Below are 16,422 nucleotides of genomic sequence, written 5' to 3'. Positions count from 1 at the left end.
CTGTACCTGTGGTCTGAAGTCAGGAGGCAACCCCAGAGGGAACTGTGCAGCTGCAGGGTGCGGTCTGAAATCCAGCAGACCAGGTGGGTGTCTGTAGTCCAGTGTCGGCGGCTGTCGATAATCAGTAACCGGTGGGTGACGATAGTCCACTGGAGGTTGCCTGTAATCAGTGAATGGAGGATGGCGGAAGTCAGGTTTAACGTCCTGTCTGGCTTTTACCTCTGACCTGTGAGGAGAGAGAAAGCAACAAAATCAAAGCAGAAGTTTGTGCCACAATGGAGAGAGCATTGATTTGAAGAAGCATGGCAAATAAGGAGATGTCCTACTGAAAGGATTACTGAGTGTGTGCAGCTAAGGAGGCTAAAATGGATGTAAATATCACTCTGTTTTGAAACTTTTATCAAGCTCCCACTTGGACAAAATGGGCATACATCCACAGCTCTGGGAGCACTGCTTTTGATCTGAGACTCACATGCACACACAGCCATCCATGCACACACTCACTCACGCTTTCATAGTTTTGATATGGAAGAGGGCCGGATCGCTGGGTTCCTGCATTATAGAAGAGATACCTTAAAGTAAATTATTCACTGACACTGTTAAGAGCTAAGTGGTGTTATGCAACAAAGCAGAAACCAGCCTGAGAGACTGACTGGGACAAAAGTTGCCTGCAGTCACAGGTTTTCTACTGAACTAACAGTACTGGCATGCAAGGACAGGATGGCACACTCATCTATATACACAGTTTTATATCTGTCGCCTTTAAAAAACTCTTCTTCTTTTTCTCCCAGTCACTCTTTGTTCTGTAACCAAGACACACTGTGCTTAAGGAATCTCACAAAACGTACAAACAAGAACATCCCTCTTAGTGCTGTCTTACCTGCCGTCATGGAGGTAGATCTGTGGAGGGGGGCCAGAGGGCTGGGTGACCGGGCTCTGCTGGGTTCCAGCTGGTGCAGGCTGGGTGGCTGCTGGTGCAAGAGGGCCAGTCACTGTTTGGCTTGTCTGAGCTGGTGTCTGGCCAGGCTGGGCAGGTATTTGACCTGTCTGAGTGGCTGTTTGGCCAGGCTGGGTACCTCCTTGGCCTGGCTGGGCTACAGGGCTGGGCTGGGTCTGGGGGCTGTGTTTCTGGGTCATGGGGCTCTGCTTCTCTGAGCCGGGGCCAGAATGGGAACCTGTGAAGGACAAGATTTCACCTGTTTGGAAAATGTCAAACTCTGGATTAACTGGATTTAGAACAAATTGACAAAGGAAACATGCTCAGGATGCACAAGCCTGCTGTAATGTTGGTGAATTTTCTTTTTTATCTTTGAGAAAACTATTTATCATAACTAATTATCTGCTGTATAAGCTATATGAGCCTTGTAGCCTTTAGCCTTGTTCTAATGCTCAGAATTAGAAGACTCTAAAATGTGATTCATGCTGAAATGCCAAGATTATGTTCAGTCGTCACCATAACCAAACAGTTGGGGAACACAACTCCTCCTAATCTTGTGCTCCTTTCTGGTTTACTGTATGTGAAACTATTTTTTTAACTTCAAAAGATTACTCAAAAAGAAAAGGATTTCCTTGGCCAAGTAAGATAAAATATATTTATATAAGACAAAGCAGACTGACTTCAGAGAGTTTTCTTCTATAAGGGGAAAACAGTAACAAAATGTGGTTTCATGTCACACACAAACACTCACCCTCCTCTGGTATGATGTGCAGTGTGACTGTTAGCCCAGCATCTTTAATGAGCTTGACAATGTCTGCGTGCGGCATGCTGATGATGGACTGTCCATTCACAGCCAGGATCCGGTCGCCCACCTTCAGCTTCCCACATCGGTCCGCAGGGCTGCCCTCAATGATACGTCCTATTTTATGGGGCACAGCTGGAAACAGGCAATAACAAGGTGGTTGTCAATGGCAATTTTGAAAAAAGATGTCAAAACAGCACTGAAAGAACTCAATTTTGAAGCGGAGAGAATAACATTTAGAATCTTATTACAACCTGAGCATTACCTGTTGTGAAACTGTTTTGAACATTACAGCCGCTTTAAAAAAAATCAATAAAAAAATCACACTTCCAAATATTGCTATTCCTTATGAAGCAATGTCACCAAACAGAAATAACAATAACGTCTTAACAAGACAGCAGTGGTGGAAGTATTAAGATCATTTACATTATAAGTAAAAGTCCTGCATTGAAAATCTTAAAGTAAAAGTATGTAAGCATCATCAGGAACATGTACTTAAAGTATTAAAAGTAAAAGTACTCAATGCAGAAAAATCCTCACATTTTAGAAACCGGAAACGATCCAAACAGTTCTTTCAATCAACTACTTTAAGTGTTTATTGGGCTAATTATTTCAGCTGTCCTTTAATTTATTTTTTAGTTTAATTTATAATAAACATTGTATTTTATTAATTACATGTGTTTTGTGTGCAAACATCTTACTTTGTAAAGTAACTAGTAACTAAATCTGTCAGAGTAATGTAGTGGAGTAAAAAGTACAATATTTCTCTGTGAAATGTAGTGGAATATAAGTAGTAAAGTGGCATGAAAAGAAAAGAAAAAAAATACCTCAAATTTAGTACAGTACTTGAGTAAATGTATATAATTACATCCCACCACTGCCTCTTATAAATACTTTTAACATATTTTAAATATATTTAAAATCATTATGAAAAAATAAATAATACTTAAAGTGAAACCCTGCAAACAATCACTCTAGGACAGTCACCACCCTTAGGATCCTTAGCCATCAGTATTTGCAAATCACCATTTGTGTTCAGTAACAACCTTTAGGGCTCCAGACAGAAACAACTTACTGATGACGGTGGCATTCTCCGGTCTGTTCAGGGAGCTAATGATGACGAAGCCGAAGCCCTCGTTCTCCTTGCGGTGAATAACCACATCACTAGTTTGCAGAGCAGAACCCTCTGGAGGAGAGGTGGCAGCTGGGACGGCGACCGCTGCAGGGCCCGAAGCTGAGGCTGCATCGCTACGTGGGGAGCTGTGTTGTGTCGAAACAGAGCCGGGGCTGCGGCCATTCACAGGACACAGTTCACCTGGAGGAAAGGAAGCAAGAGAGGAGATAGGATGAGTCAAAGCAGCAGCTAGGTTACTGTAAAACATGACCAATTTACTCTCAGTGGCTATTCATTTTACATTTTTGTTGTAGCCAGTGGAGAAATTCCAGTTCTGCAGAATGTATTGCATGCAAGAGTGCACTTCTCTACCTCTCGCATGGACATTGTGTCAAAGTCAAATTGAACTTGTCCGTTTGTCATTTGACAGGTCTGACTCTAGTGTATGTATGACCTTGCAACTGCACTGTCTTTAGAAAGACACAAACCACAGAGCCTGCTGCAGTGCCTAAAACGAACAAGGATAGGAGTGTGAAATTGCCCCATGCACTATATATGTATATATATATATATGAAAAATGGAAATCCCCCCTCCCACTATATGTGTAGTGACATGTCATTAAATGCCTCCAAAAGCTAAAAGAAAGTAACATTTCTCAATATTCAGTATTGAACACACTGGATGGTCACTGGACACCTCCTTCTTAATGTTGTTTTACATGTCAACCAGCAACAGTGAACACAACAGCTGTGCTCGAGAGAGTGTGTACAAATCTTTCGGCAGTTCTGTATCCACCACGCGCCATGCACAGTAGATCGCTCACAAGTCTACTACACAGGTAAAACACAGTCTGCTTAAATCGCAGCATCAGTGATACACCCTTAATATAAGCCAGTGTATTACTGCTCTTCTTGAACAGTTTTTCTATGTTTGTACAATAACAGACTTTTCAGGATTCACTCTTAGTTGCCTTCACTGTGTCACTGTAAACCGACCAGGTTATCATTGTGTTGTTGGTCAAAACGCACACATGCTCGCGAGGGGCAATTCTGTGCACCAGAGAGCACATTGTCTTTGGCACACAGAGTTAATACTGAAAATTCAGAAAAATGCTTGGTGTTTCGTTGTTTTTACATAAGATCCTTATAGATTTAAATAAGTTTTAGATTGTGTGTCCTTGGATGTATGTATGTATGTATGATCTGCTACCACAGAAAAGAGGAGTGGCTGAGAAGTACACACTGATCCTGAACTCAAATTGTCAGCATGTGTGTCCTGTCCAAGTTGTCTCATTTTCTTTATTTGATGCCAGTGAAATGTGCAGAACGTTCTCCAGTCTTGGTTAAGTGTGAAAAAAAGAAAAAAGAACAAAAAAGGCTTAAAGTCCTCACCAGGTATTTGCACTCTCCTTCTCACAGTCAAGCTGACTTGACCGTTGCGAGCGGCTGCGTGCATCAAGTCTATTACGTATTTGTGCGGTTTCCCAGCCACCACATTTTTATCCACAGAAATGAGCTCATCCCCAGGTTGAAGCCGCCCATCGCGCTCAGCGGGAGTGTTCTCTATTATAGCACCAATAACAATCTGTTCAAAGACAATCAATATTAGCAGCATAGATGAAGGTGAAGAAAATTAATCAGAGACAGTGGAATCACTCAGTAATTGCTTTATCCAGGTTGGAAATTAGTTTTGGGTCATGGTAACATTTTTCCACCTTAAAATATTTTCCTGCCACATTCTTCTGTACCATAGTTTGCATGCTGTTTTACATGTGGACAAGTTAGCAAGGCGTTTCTTCAGTATGGGAGGTACTGAGCAGTTAAGGCAGTGTGAGAAACCTGAGGAGTGTGTGTGTGTGTGTGTGTGTGTGTGTGGGTGTGTGGAGCAGATGTTGGAAAAATGTGTGTAACTGTGTGAGATGAGATTATGTGCAGGTCAGACGAGGTTGGTGTGTATGAAGTTAAAAATATGTGTGGTCCAGCCCGTCCCATACGAGCCTTGTCACGGGCGTCCGGACTCACAGCCTGCACGGCCTCGTCTCCCCCCAGGATGCGGAAGCCAAACCCGGTCTTCTCCCTCAGCAGGTGCACCTCCACCTCTTCATACTCTGGACCTGAGACACAAATAAAGACATTAAAGTCTGACTCTTTAATTCATTTCAAATCACCATATTATGTGCAATTTATAGCAACATATTGCTATCTCCCATGAGTTTCAAGTTTCAAGTTTCAGTACTCACGTCGGCTCTCATAGATAGCCCTCGACTTCTCGTAAAGGTCATAGGGGTCGGGTTTGTTAAGATCGAAGCCCTCAGTGGAGTCCGGCACAGATGTGCGGTGCTGTGGCTGGTTTGAGAAGGTCATGCCAGGTGGCAAAACTGGGCCGGACAGGTTTGCTTGGGGGCTGCCATGTGGGTCCCACTGGTCAGGCAACTACAAGGAAAACACCAACAACAGATGTTAAATGTACGATATGGGGCCCTATTTTTGTTAACGACCAGCGCAGGCAGCATCTACCGCCTATTGCCTGTATTTTGGTGCCCAGAGCGAAGTACACGATGCACAGGTGGAAGGAGAGGCACAAACCGGTGGGAGGTCCCTTTAAATGAGGCAGCGTAAACCGAGTTTTTGGTATTTTGTGCAAAGTCTGAGAACTACGTGTGTTTCTGGCACGTTAATCGGCTAAGTACTTCAAGCCTAACCCGAACTGAATAATGCTCAAAATGTAAATAAGATGTTTTATTAAACACTCTCCAACCAGTAAATGTGCTTAAAATCCGCATAAAAAAAGTTTATCGTAGTTAGCAGTAAAGCAGATCCATATTTCTATAAATTAATTATAAGTAATTCTGTATCTGTATCAGTGTGTTCATGTCGACAACAACATGATTTTCTAAAGAAGAATCTCTTCATTTGTTGTTGTCATGCATCAGTGATTTGCTCAGCTGTTTCAGAGCTAAGGCCAATGATGTGGCTGTCTGAGAGTGTATTTAATAATTACCACAATCCAGCTAATTTAAATAGCTTATGTTACTTTATTATGTGAACATTTAACTTAAAAGCCCAAGACGACTGTGATTGGTTTAAAGAAATGCTAATAACTTAAAGTGTTTTTTTCCTATCCCAGAATATATCTGTGGTGTAGCCAGACCTTACTCCACAGCGCTGTGGAGATCCAAGACTGTATGGCTGCAGGCTGGAGATCTGGCAAAGCGAGACTAAGTCATGGCAGACAATGCTGGCAACAGCCCACGTGTTACTGCACCATGCGGGCAGGAGAAAACAACAAAGCAACAAACTATATAACAAATACTATACAGCACTGACCTGCAGTATGTATGTAAACACAAGATTTAAGAACTAATATTAGCATATGTGTAGAAAAAAACAAAAAAGCTTTGTGTTTATAGTGATGAATTATCTCTATGAACATTGTTTTCAAATCCAAAAATGAATGACAGTGAAGTTCAACCAACAAATTCAAGGCCTACTATGTGCAGAAATGAAGGTCAGATAACCTTAATGATGGAATTTGTGTGTGAACCTAAATGAGATGAGATTTATTGTGTCCGAATATTCTTTCTAATACCATGAATGAGCGTTGATTGTATAAGCAGCTGCAGTTTAAGTAGAAATCTGAAGAGCTTTTCCCCAGCTGGTGAGGTGTGAGATCTGATGTGATCAAACCAATAAGCAGGTCACGACAGTCTGGCTCATTTCACAATAAAGCAAAAAAGCCAAACACCTCTGAGGCAACACAGTCCAATGACAAATCCTACACGTTGCAATTTTACCTCTCTGCTTCAACAAACAAATTTGGTTCAGAGATGCACATTTTCTCCCTGTCTCTTATTTCTTTCAGTCGAAGCCACACACACAAAAGCAGAAACATATTTGTTTCAATGATTGTACCTGTTTGGAGCCCTTCCACGGAGAGATGTGGCCTGAGGAAGAAAGAGAAAACACAGTTTACAGAGAGCAGACACGGATAATCTGTCGGATTCTTACAAAACAAAAATGCAGATAAAATACAAATCCAACTATACAGACAAAAAACTAACTATAATGGAACCTATGTGCAAAGGTTTTTTATACATGAGGTATTTGATACAAATGTTAAAAAATCTTCCCTTAAAGTGCTCATATTATGCTAATTTTCATGTTCATAATTGTATTTAGAGGTTATATCAGAATAGGTTTACATGGTTTAATTTTCAAAAAACACTACATTTGTGTTGTACTGCACATTGCTGCAGCTCCTCTTTTCACCCTGTGTGTTGAGCTCTCTGTTTTAGCGAAAGAGTGAGGCATCACACTCCGTCTTTGTTGGGAGTCGCACATGTGCAGTGCCTAGGTCAGCACTACAAGCTAGTCAGAAGCAGAGCATGAGGGCATGCCACGCTAGCAGCTAGGCTAGCATTATAACGTGTGTTAAAAAATGTTGCACGTTCGTCACGGAAGTAAAGGCTGGACTACAATAGAGCTGTTTGGAGCAGTTGGTGAACAGTGTTTTCTGTTGGAGATGGTAAGTCCCTTTGGGGTGGACTTTGGGCTTTTTCACTTTGTAAACCTATAACATGCACAATAAAGATAAATAACACAATAAAGGAAAGGGGAAAAGGCAAAAAGCATAATATGAGCACTTTAACGTGAATAAAACATCTCAGTCATATTCCTCTGTTTTGACTTTGTTTGTGTAACTCTTCCTAAACAGGTTTGGTTGTTGCATTTGTTTTCAACATAATTACATCATTGGCTGCAGGCAAAAGCACAGACCCCTTCCCCCAACACACACACACACACACACACACACACACACACACACACACACACACACACACACACACACACACACACACACACACACACACACACACACACACAAACATCTCTGCAAGTCATATTTTATCTGCATGTAGGAAGCAGTGAGCAATCTACATCACAACAATAATTTCATCAACACCACTCCTCTGTGACTCCACTGAATCTAAGACATAAAAAACATTTATGCTGCCAAGACCCAAATACATTTACACATGGGGGGAATTACATGCAATGGCTGCTTTGTATAAACATGCAGGTTTAATCTTAACACATGTTGATAGAAGCACATAGACACACTCATAAAGCATGCTAGACTCCTGCATCCCTGATGTATCCTTTAACAAACCTGGGCAACTGTAGAACTTTAGAGAACCCTGGTATATTTAATATTTATTCCGTTAATGAGATTTCCTGAGAAATGTCAGAGTGCATCGGATAAAATATATTTACGGAATTACTCTGCAACTACATCCGCCTGCTTTTTAGATTCCTCAGATGATGGCCAGAGCACTCAGCAGCGGAGCAGAATGGCAGGACTTTCCATCAAAATCAGCAAACGAGGGGAGATTTGAAGGAAATTAAATACAATAGATCACTGCCAGTCCATGTGAAGACAAAAGAAAATTAAAATTAATTCATTTCTGTCATTCCTTCCACTTTTATCTTTTATCTTCCCTCATTTTCCAACCCTCGCCCTCCTCCATTTGTCCCAAGTAAAGCATCTTTTCTACATGTAAATCTTTCCCATTATGAAAATAAATGTCCCTGTTTGGTCTTTGAGCGTGTAGGAAGACACAAGAATATGATTAAAAGAGAAAAAACATCCGCATGCACGCATGAACGGAGGTTTGAGAAGAACTGTTGGTGGTGTTGAAATGATTTAGCGCAGTAGTAGCAACAGAGGGACAGCACTGCATGAGGTTGGGGCTAATAATCACGTTCTGCAGGGAATACGGGCCTTAAGGGAAGCCCTTCAGGAATTCTAATAACTCATTCTCAGGAAACCTTCCTTTATGACCTACTGAGGGAAATGAGTACGAGCTACAAAGCAACTGTCCACTCATATTAAAGAGGAGCGTCATCTTCACCGAGGCATTTAAGCTTAATTTAAATGCTAATACAATTCATCGGCATATATGCCAGAAGTGTGGCAGACTCGTATGAATGCTGATGAATTACAAATGAATGATTAGGTAGAAAGGCTTCATGTGGCCTCTCTCTGGAGTCAGTGGTCAGACAGTCTGGCAGGCCAGCCTCACAGACTAGCCTGCTGAGTTCTGGATGGCATTCAGATCAGCCTGATTGGCTTTTGCAGCCTGACACCCTTTTTTCCCCCACAGCCATGATCTGCATCCTCATTGGTGCTGCAAAATGTCTCTAGTCTGTGGTTGGCTCCGCTTCAAACTGCGATGTCAGGGGACGGAGCTGTGAACACGACCAGAGCTCAGTGGAACTCTGGCAGAGTGCCCACACTACAGCAGTCAGACACAGAGACTAACACAAACACACTCACACATGCAGTGGAAGTCTAACACCCTGTCTGTTACACACAAAGCACTGATGCTCTCAGTCTCACATCTGAATTGTGCAAGCTAAATTCCATTGATGTTCTGCACAGAAATCTTATGTCTGTGAACACAAACATGCTTAAGCATTCCTGACACTTTGCACATCGGAGTCATTGTAAAGGACCTTGTCCTTTCTTTCACCCTGCAGCGAGGAGAGCAACACACAGAGAGTCAGAGAGGTTCCTGGTGTGTCAGGCTGATAGTCCCTGTGGGGCCATTGTCTTGAGTTGTTTGATAGAAACTGGTGAGGTTGGAAGATATGGCATCTTTGGGGGAAGGGATGTAATTTGGCACATTCAGCACAGCATTTAGAAGGATTTCTATTGCAAGCTGTGTGTATGTGTGTACATTTGATTACAGATATGTGATTGTACATGTGATGATGCGTTAATCTGTGTGGGGAAATTTCAACATCCATGATCCATGAGTGTATGTCTTTGCAAAGGTTAACCACCAGGTGGCAGATGGTGGCTCTGCATGGTCATAAGATGTTTGACTGCTCAGCACCACATTTGATCTCAACTGCTCAGGTACACATCTGTGCATGCTGACGTGCAGTCACATACACAGTTACTGTTTTTCTATTCCTGCTGAAGACACATGAGTCATTTGCAGTGTTGGGAGTAACGCTCTACAAAGTAAAGTGTTACTGTAATTCCACTACTTTTAGCTGTAACGAGCATGTAACTAAATATTTTTTTTAATCAAGTAACGCAATTACAATTACTGACATTGAAATGAGTTTGTTACTCGCATTACTCTCTGAAAAGTGAAAAATGAATGCTTGTAGACAAGAAGACAGATAGGCCTACTTTAGTTGCTTCTGATCTAACGTCGCAGGACCTTATGGTGGCGCAATGATACACCAATCGAACAATGAGCATTAAACCACAGCATGGCCGATATAATGAGCTTTCTCTCCTGGAAGTATGGACATTGTAAAATGATAATGAAGGAGGCAGTTTATCATTTAGTCTTCTTTACTCTGAACTCCCGATGCAAGTAACAAGTGACACACATGTTTTGGGTGCTACCGTATATATCACAGTATATGCACAGGTGCATTTTAACTACAGTAAAGCTAGCAGCGAAAGACCCCAGCCCTACGGATGCTGAAGGCGCCACTCCATGCAAACAACCAAAGCTAGATTTTACATGGACTGCAGTGCAGCCGAAAAGCCAGGCAGAGCTGAATAAATTGATTGCTAGGTATACTGTAGGCCAATCAATTTTATTTAATTGGGCCTAATGTGGTAAAAAAAAACACTGTTAAATGACTGACACAGTTGTTATTTTATTTCAAGTATTAAAAAGGACTTTTGTACAATTGCTTGATTTGAAGGCCTGTTGCCCTGTTGATTACAATAAATCAAGGCATTTTAGACATAAAAGTAACTTAAAAGTTACTTTCCCAATTAACTAATTACTTTTGATATACAGTAATTGGTAAAGTAATTCAATTACTTTTAAAAGAAGTAACTAGTAACTGTAACTAATTACTAATTTTCAGTAATTTGCCCAACAATGGTAATTTGTGCACATCACAGACTTAGTAGAACTTATTAGCTTCCATGTAACTGACTGAGTATAATTCACTGAACAACAAACAGTACACAATCAATTCACTAGGATGAGGCAACAGTTCATCAACATATCTCCAATAAGTTTTACTTATGTACTTTAAGACTGGCGACAACAGGATTGGTGAAAATCAACAAACCTACAGCAGCAGCTTACATCAGATCAGATCTGATGTATCAGGATCACTAAGTGTATTCTAAGTATTTAGTGTATACTAAAGTATTTTAATGTCTTGGATTGCTTTTCTGGTCTGCAATAGTAATTCCTGTCACACTTCAATTAATTAAACCTGAAATGCATATGAGACTGATTATTTTCATCCCTAATTAGATACAATCCATGAAGAAGGATCAATGCAAAAGACAGTGCATCTATAACTCCTCTTTGTTGTTCTGTTCTCATCTCAGAAACAATGCAAATTAACTCTTCACTCCTGGCAATTTATCTTTAGACAAATTATAGACATTAATGACTAAATGAGCATTAAAATGTGAAGGGCAAAGCTGCTGGGTGGCAAATCAAAACAAACGTGAACTTATGATCTTTGTAGCTTAATTTTTTTGTTGTTGACTCCCCTAGCTTTCACCCAGGCTGTTGAACGATGCAGTTCGGTAATCATTGTGTGGTTGAGTGTGTGTGTTTTCTGCACATGGCCAAGGGCTCAGTGGTATAGGCAGCCACGTGTAATTATCAAGTCCAATTTTGACCCTGTGACCAGAACACTTTTTAGAGAATCAGTGCAAGAGCACATGTCAAACAAATAAAGCTTTCACTGTGCAATTTAATTTCCTCACAGGTGGCCAATCTTGTAGAAAATAACATAAGAGGGAAAATGGCCACACTCCATGTCGCCCTGGGAATACCAGTAACTGCACTTCAAACTTCGACACTGTGAAATGCTCTCTCATTCCTTCTTTCTTTCTTTCTTTTTCTTTTTTTTTTTTGCATTTTAGGCCTTTATTTGACAAGACAGCTTAAACATGAAAGGGGAGAGAGAGGGGGAATGACATGCAGCAAAGGGCCGCAGGCCAAAACCGAATCCATGGCTGCTGAGGACCGAGCCTCTGTACATGGGTGCACGCTCCACCAGGTGAGCCACCCAGGCACCCTAATTCCTCCTTTCTGCTATGTTATAACTAGGGTTGGGTACTGAGACCCGGTGCTAATATGGCACCGGTGCCTTAACGACCGGTATCTATCGGACCAAATAGCAACGGGGATTTTGGGGCCTCATTTCGGTGCCACTGATATGCCTGCACTTCTCTCTGATGCTCCGAAACGGACAACCGAAGCATCGCTGCATGTGACGCTAGTTAACACTACACTCGACAGCAGGTAACGTTAGCCTACCGCTAGGTAGTAGCTGGATTAAACCTAAACATGGTTAAATGCTGACAGCTAAACTGTGTTAAGTGTGACTGTATTTCACTGTAGAGGATTCCAACAGCGGGACGTAACAGTGTGCAGTTGCCGTTGTCGGAAAAACAACACAGACGGTACGTTCACTTGAAACTGGTAGCCTTGTGGTGCATTCAAAGTTATTGTAAAATACCCTTTTCCCATCTGTTGGTTGTTTTTGTTGTTCAACAGCAATTTACTAGTGAAATAAGTCATTGTTATAAGTTATAGTTATTACATTATTAAATCATTTCATTTTGACCATATGGCCTTTGCAATAAACAAGCCATTCTTTAATGTCGCTGACTGTTGTTTAGTACCATTCTTTTTTTTTCTTCTTTTTCGGTTTTTCGGTTCAGGCACCGTTTAGGCACCGGCCCCCTTTTAAAAGTATCGCTTTAGCACCGGTATCGGAAAAAAAAAAAACGATACCCAAACCTAGCTATAACCCTCATTGAAATATTTTCTGAGATTGAGGGCATGTGGTCATCTCCTTCTTTCCCTACAAGAGGAAGGTACAATGCTGAATGCTGAGCTGGTGTACATCAGCTCATTACAAGCAGAGGTTGCTTCAGGGATTCAACATGGGACAGGTATTGTGGAACAACACTAGCCTAGTCTAAAAACACAACAATAAAATTACTTAGATTATAAATAGGACTGTTTGCTTGTTTAGAGCTTTTTGGTTCATATTTTCTCTTTGTTTCAATTTAACCAGCATCACATCAAAAATGACGATTTATGAACCTAAACACAGTCAAAATTATGTTTGTATAATCCAAGCATCATCATTTCAGAGGGTTTAGAATACAGTCAGTACAGGTAGCCAAACAGCAACATCAGTTCAGCTTGTTTGCCAGCTAGAAAACACTCTCTACAGTCATTTCTGTCCAGAGTAATTACATTAAAATAACAGCATTTATTTTGAAGATGACTGGTCCCAGTGGAAATGAAACCGCTTCCCCACAGCAATGTTCCCAACTCTCCACTGTACTTTGAATTTGACCAGCTTCTGATTTGTTGTATCTCAAAACTTTCCTTTGTTAAATCCCTTGTGTTGCTCCCGTCTGCTGGTGATAAAGCCGCATTTAGAAAACACTAACACATGATGTGACACCACAACACTTACTAAGACATCTGCTTACATTGATCTCTGATCTTTAATATTTCTGTGCATTCTCTGAAGTAATCCTGAACTATTAAACTGTTATTTCAAAAAAGAATACAATTTGCCCAGTTTTGTCCCAGACAAAATTATTCTTCTAGCTTCTAAACTATTTAGTTTCACTGGTTCCAGATAATTGTCAAATGCATATATCTTAAATATCCACCCTACTTGAAACAATACTTAACACCTTGCCAAATTATAGTTTAAGACACCAAACACCTATCCTTTAATGTGCCTCACATTTCCAAAGAAAGTGGCAGGCGTTCATTTAAATTTAAAGCCCCCTTTGATTGGAATAGCTCTAAGATCAATCACATCTTTGAGATTCTTCAAGACATCTTTGTTCATTTACTTGCAAACAAGCAATTGTTGTAAATGTTTTCCCTAAAGCTTGATTGCTTTTTGGTGTAATTGTTTTTGGTTTGTCTGATTTCTCACAGTTTTCTGTTATTTCTCTATCTTTCTGTTTTTAATTACTATTCATACATTTTTGTTATGATAATTTCTAGTGATGTCTGGGCATGGGTGAAGGGAGGGGTTAGAGGGAGCTTGTATGTGAATGAATGTGTATGTTGTACTGCAATGTCTTGTCTTCTGTACTGTCCAGTCCTACCGAAGACCCTCTCGAAAATGAGATGACACATCTCAAGAGGTATTCCTCGTACAATAAATAAATAAAAATAAATACATTTAATATTCCAAAAATAAAGTCTCATCTAGAGATTTGAATAAAATCCAACTAAGGGGCCACTGTGATTTAAATGTATTCTAAAATAGAACGGGTCTCAACATTATCATAATCAAAATCTCTTTTGCTCTCTCAGCTCTCACTCTCAACTTTACTTGACTTCTCTCTTGCAAAGCTGCAGCTGGGGTTGAAGATGCACAGTAACATGATATTTGTGCATCTCATCAGAACAGACAGCTTATATTTAGCTGGGCAGTTGCTCTTGCACCAGAGCCTTCTTTATTTTTGCTAAAATTATCTTGGTCTTTGAAAGGTACCGAATTGCCACTTTGATACTAATTGTGCTGTAATCATTTTTGCCACCACTGCTGCCATAAATAGATCAAGGACAATCAACAGGTATTAAAGAGTTGGAAATTATTTTACTTTGACTTTGTCTTGAGAAACTAAATTAAATGTATACAACCCCCAAACAAATGTTGTCATTAGAAAATAAACACGCTTTAACCATCAAAAAGTACAATATAAACTTTATTATATGTCATTTCATTTATTATGAATCTGTACTATATCTGGTTTAACTGGCACTAGTTGTGTTACTACAAGTTTCCTTGTAGTCCTTATGAATGGACAATAGAAAGAGTGAAACTGTACTAGAATATCTAACTAATAACCAAGCACACAAACAGACAAACAGAAAAGAAACAAGTCTGTGTCTCACCTGTTGCTCCTCTCTGTATGAGGAGAGTAGCCTCGGCTCCCACAGGACACTCTTTAAGCATCTCCACCACTCGTCCATGTCCAGCTGCAGCCACTGGCTGCTGGTTCACCTCCAGGATCAGGTCTCCCTCTATCAGCCCTGACGCTCCCTGGGAGCCTGGCTCCAGCACCTGCACCGCAAAAACACACCCAGCGTCACACAAGTTGACTTGCTATGATTTGATTTTGTAGTACCTTCAAATTACCACAAAAACACAAAACCTCTATTGTCTATCATAATTAATAAAATTGGATTAGACCTAATACCAGAGTCAAGTCATCTATTGTTGGTCCCTAAAATCATATGTGTCTAACAATCACCGGTTGGGTGAGATTATTTCAGCGTTTTCCAAAACCAGTTTTTCCAAAGCCAAGGTTTACACGACCAGCCAAATGCACTATTTTGACTTATCGGTATTACAAGATATTGACATGAAGATTGTTTGTCGAAAATTCTTGAAACAATGAAAAATGCACCAGTAACAAGTCCACAGGCAGATTTTTTTAAGGTACAAATACAACAGGGATGAGAAATAGCATCTGTCACATCATTGCAACTCATCTTCTCTAATTTATCTTTTCCTTACAGCCAGGTTTCCCTAGCTTATTTAGGACAGTCTAGTCTTTCAATCATTTATTACTATATTAGTACATAGGAAATCCTTCACAGGCTGAGCTCACTTTGTTCTTATTATCTCAATCTTTCTACTTAGAGCCGTTTACTGAATTCAATTTACCTTGACCTGCTGTTTTAATTCTGCCTCAAGTTTATTTCGTAACTCAACTCAATCACTGAGTTTAGCTGACTACTGAGATTTAACTGTTAAAAGAACATATTTCATTCCTGAAACAGAGACAGTAAAATACGCATCAAACAGGTCTGAACCCTTTCATTTCCGGACTATTCATGGCCTAATAAGTGAATTAAGAGATGTACAGGTGATCATGACACATTACCTGTTTTACTCGCTGACCAGTGGGACTGTCGGCAATAGTGAACCCAAATCCCTCTGCCCCTTTCACCATAGTAACTGTTAGAAGCTCTGCCCCCTGTGCTGTTGCCCCAGCGACCCCCGCAGTCCCAGAGGAGGCCATGGACACGTTGTCGTCGTGAGGCGTGAGTGCCGATGCCGAACCGGGTGTGGTGGGTGGCAGGGATGAGCCATCCAGATGTGTGTCCCCAGGGTGAGGGGCTCCGGCCTGGGCCAGAGCCTGAGGAGGCAGCTGGGAGCTCAACGACAGATACTCTAGGTAGGGGTCGTAACTGCCACGGCCGTTCACCACCAGGGGGCGGTGCTCCAGGCCGATGGGTGTCAGGGAGGTGCTTGCTGCGCCACCTGGGTCCTCGGGGTCAAAGGGCAGAGGATAGCCTCGACAGAGCACGAGGGTCACGCTCTGACCTATCGGTACGGACTGGAAAAGCTTGACCACATCGGCGTGTGTGGTGCCGAGCACGCAGATGTCATTAATGTAGACAATGACATCACCTAAAGAGAAAGGAGATAGGAAGGAAACAACAGCTTCAGTCACAGTCACACTACACTACAGTATGTTACATTTTACACAAACCATGCGATCTGGTC

The 16,422-nt window shown here is 41.1% G+C and overlaps 1 protein-coding gene across 13 annotated transcripts in view; it reads right to left on the bottom strand.

Annotated features, from left to right (window-relative positions):
- Positions 1-16,422, bottom strand: part of LOC120563726 (membrane-associated guanylate kinase, WW and PDZ domain-containing protein 2-like) — a 94,436-nt gene that overhangs the window by 5,176 nt on the left and 72,838 nt on the right. For 8 of the 13 annotated variants that reach the window (XM_039808091.1, XM_039808096.1, XM_039808087.1 and 5 more), the window contains 10 exons: positions 15,797-16,326; positions 14,802-14,970; positions 6,766-6,797; positions 5,094-5,286; positions 4,852-4,967; positions 4,246-4,438; positions 2,815-3,054; positions 1,689-1,874; positions 881-1,196; positions 7-226 (listed from right to left, as the gene is read on the bottom strand). In XM_039808091.1, coding sequence (XP_039664025.1) covers positions 7-226; positions 881-1,196; positions 1,689-1,874; positions 2,815-3,054; positions 4,246-4,438; positions 4,852-4,967; positions 5,094-5,286; positions 6,766-6,797; positions 14,802-14,970; positions 15,797-16,326 — 2,195 coding nt within the window. The remainder of the gene's footprint in view (positions 1-6; positions 227-880; positions 1,197-1,688; positions 1,875-2,814; positions 3,055-4,245; positions 4,439-4,851; positions 4,968-5,093; positions 5,287-6,765; positions 6,798-14,801; positions 14,971-15,796; positions 16,327-16,422) is intronic. The other 5 variants (XM_039808099.1, XM_039808088.1, XM_039808100.1 and 2 more) reach the window with 3 other exon arrangements.

Source organism: Perca fluviatilis, chromosome 8 (assembly GCF_010015445.1).
Source record: "Perca fluviatilis chromosome 8, GENO_Pfluv_1.0, whole genome shotgun sequence".
NCBI lineage: Eukaryota > Metazoa > Chordata > Actinopteri > Perciformes > Percidae > Perca > Perca fluviatilis.
Note: the sequence above shows the minus strand (reverse complement) of the source record. Positions and strands in the feature narration are given on the sequence as shown.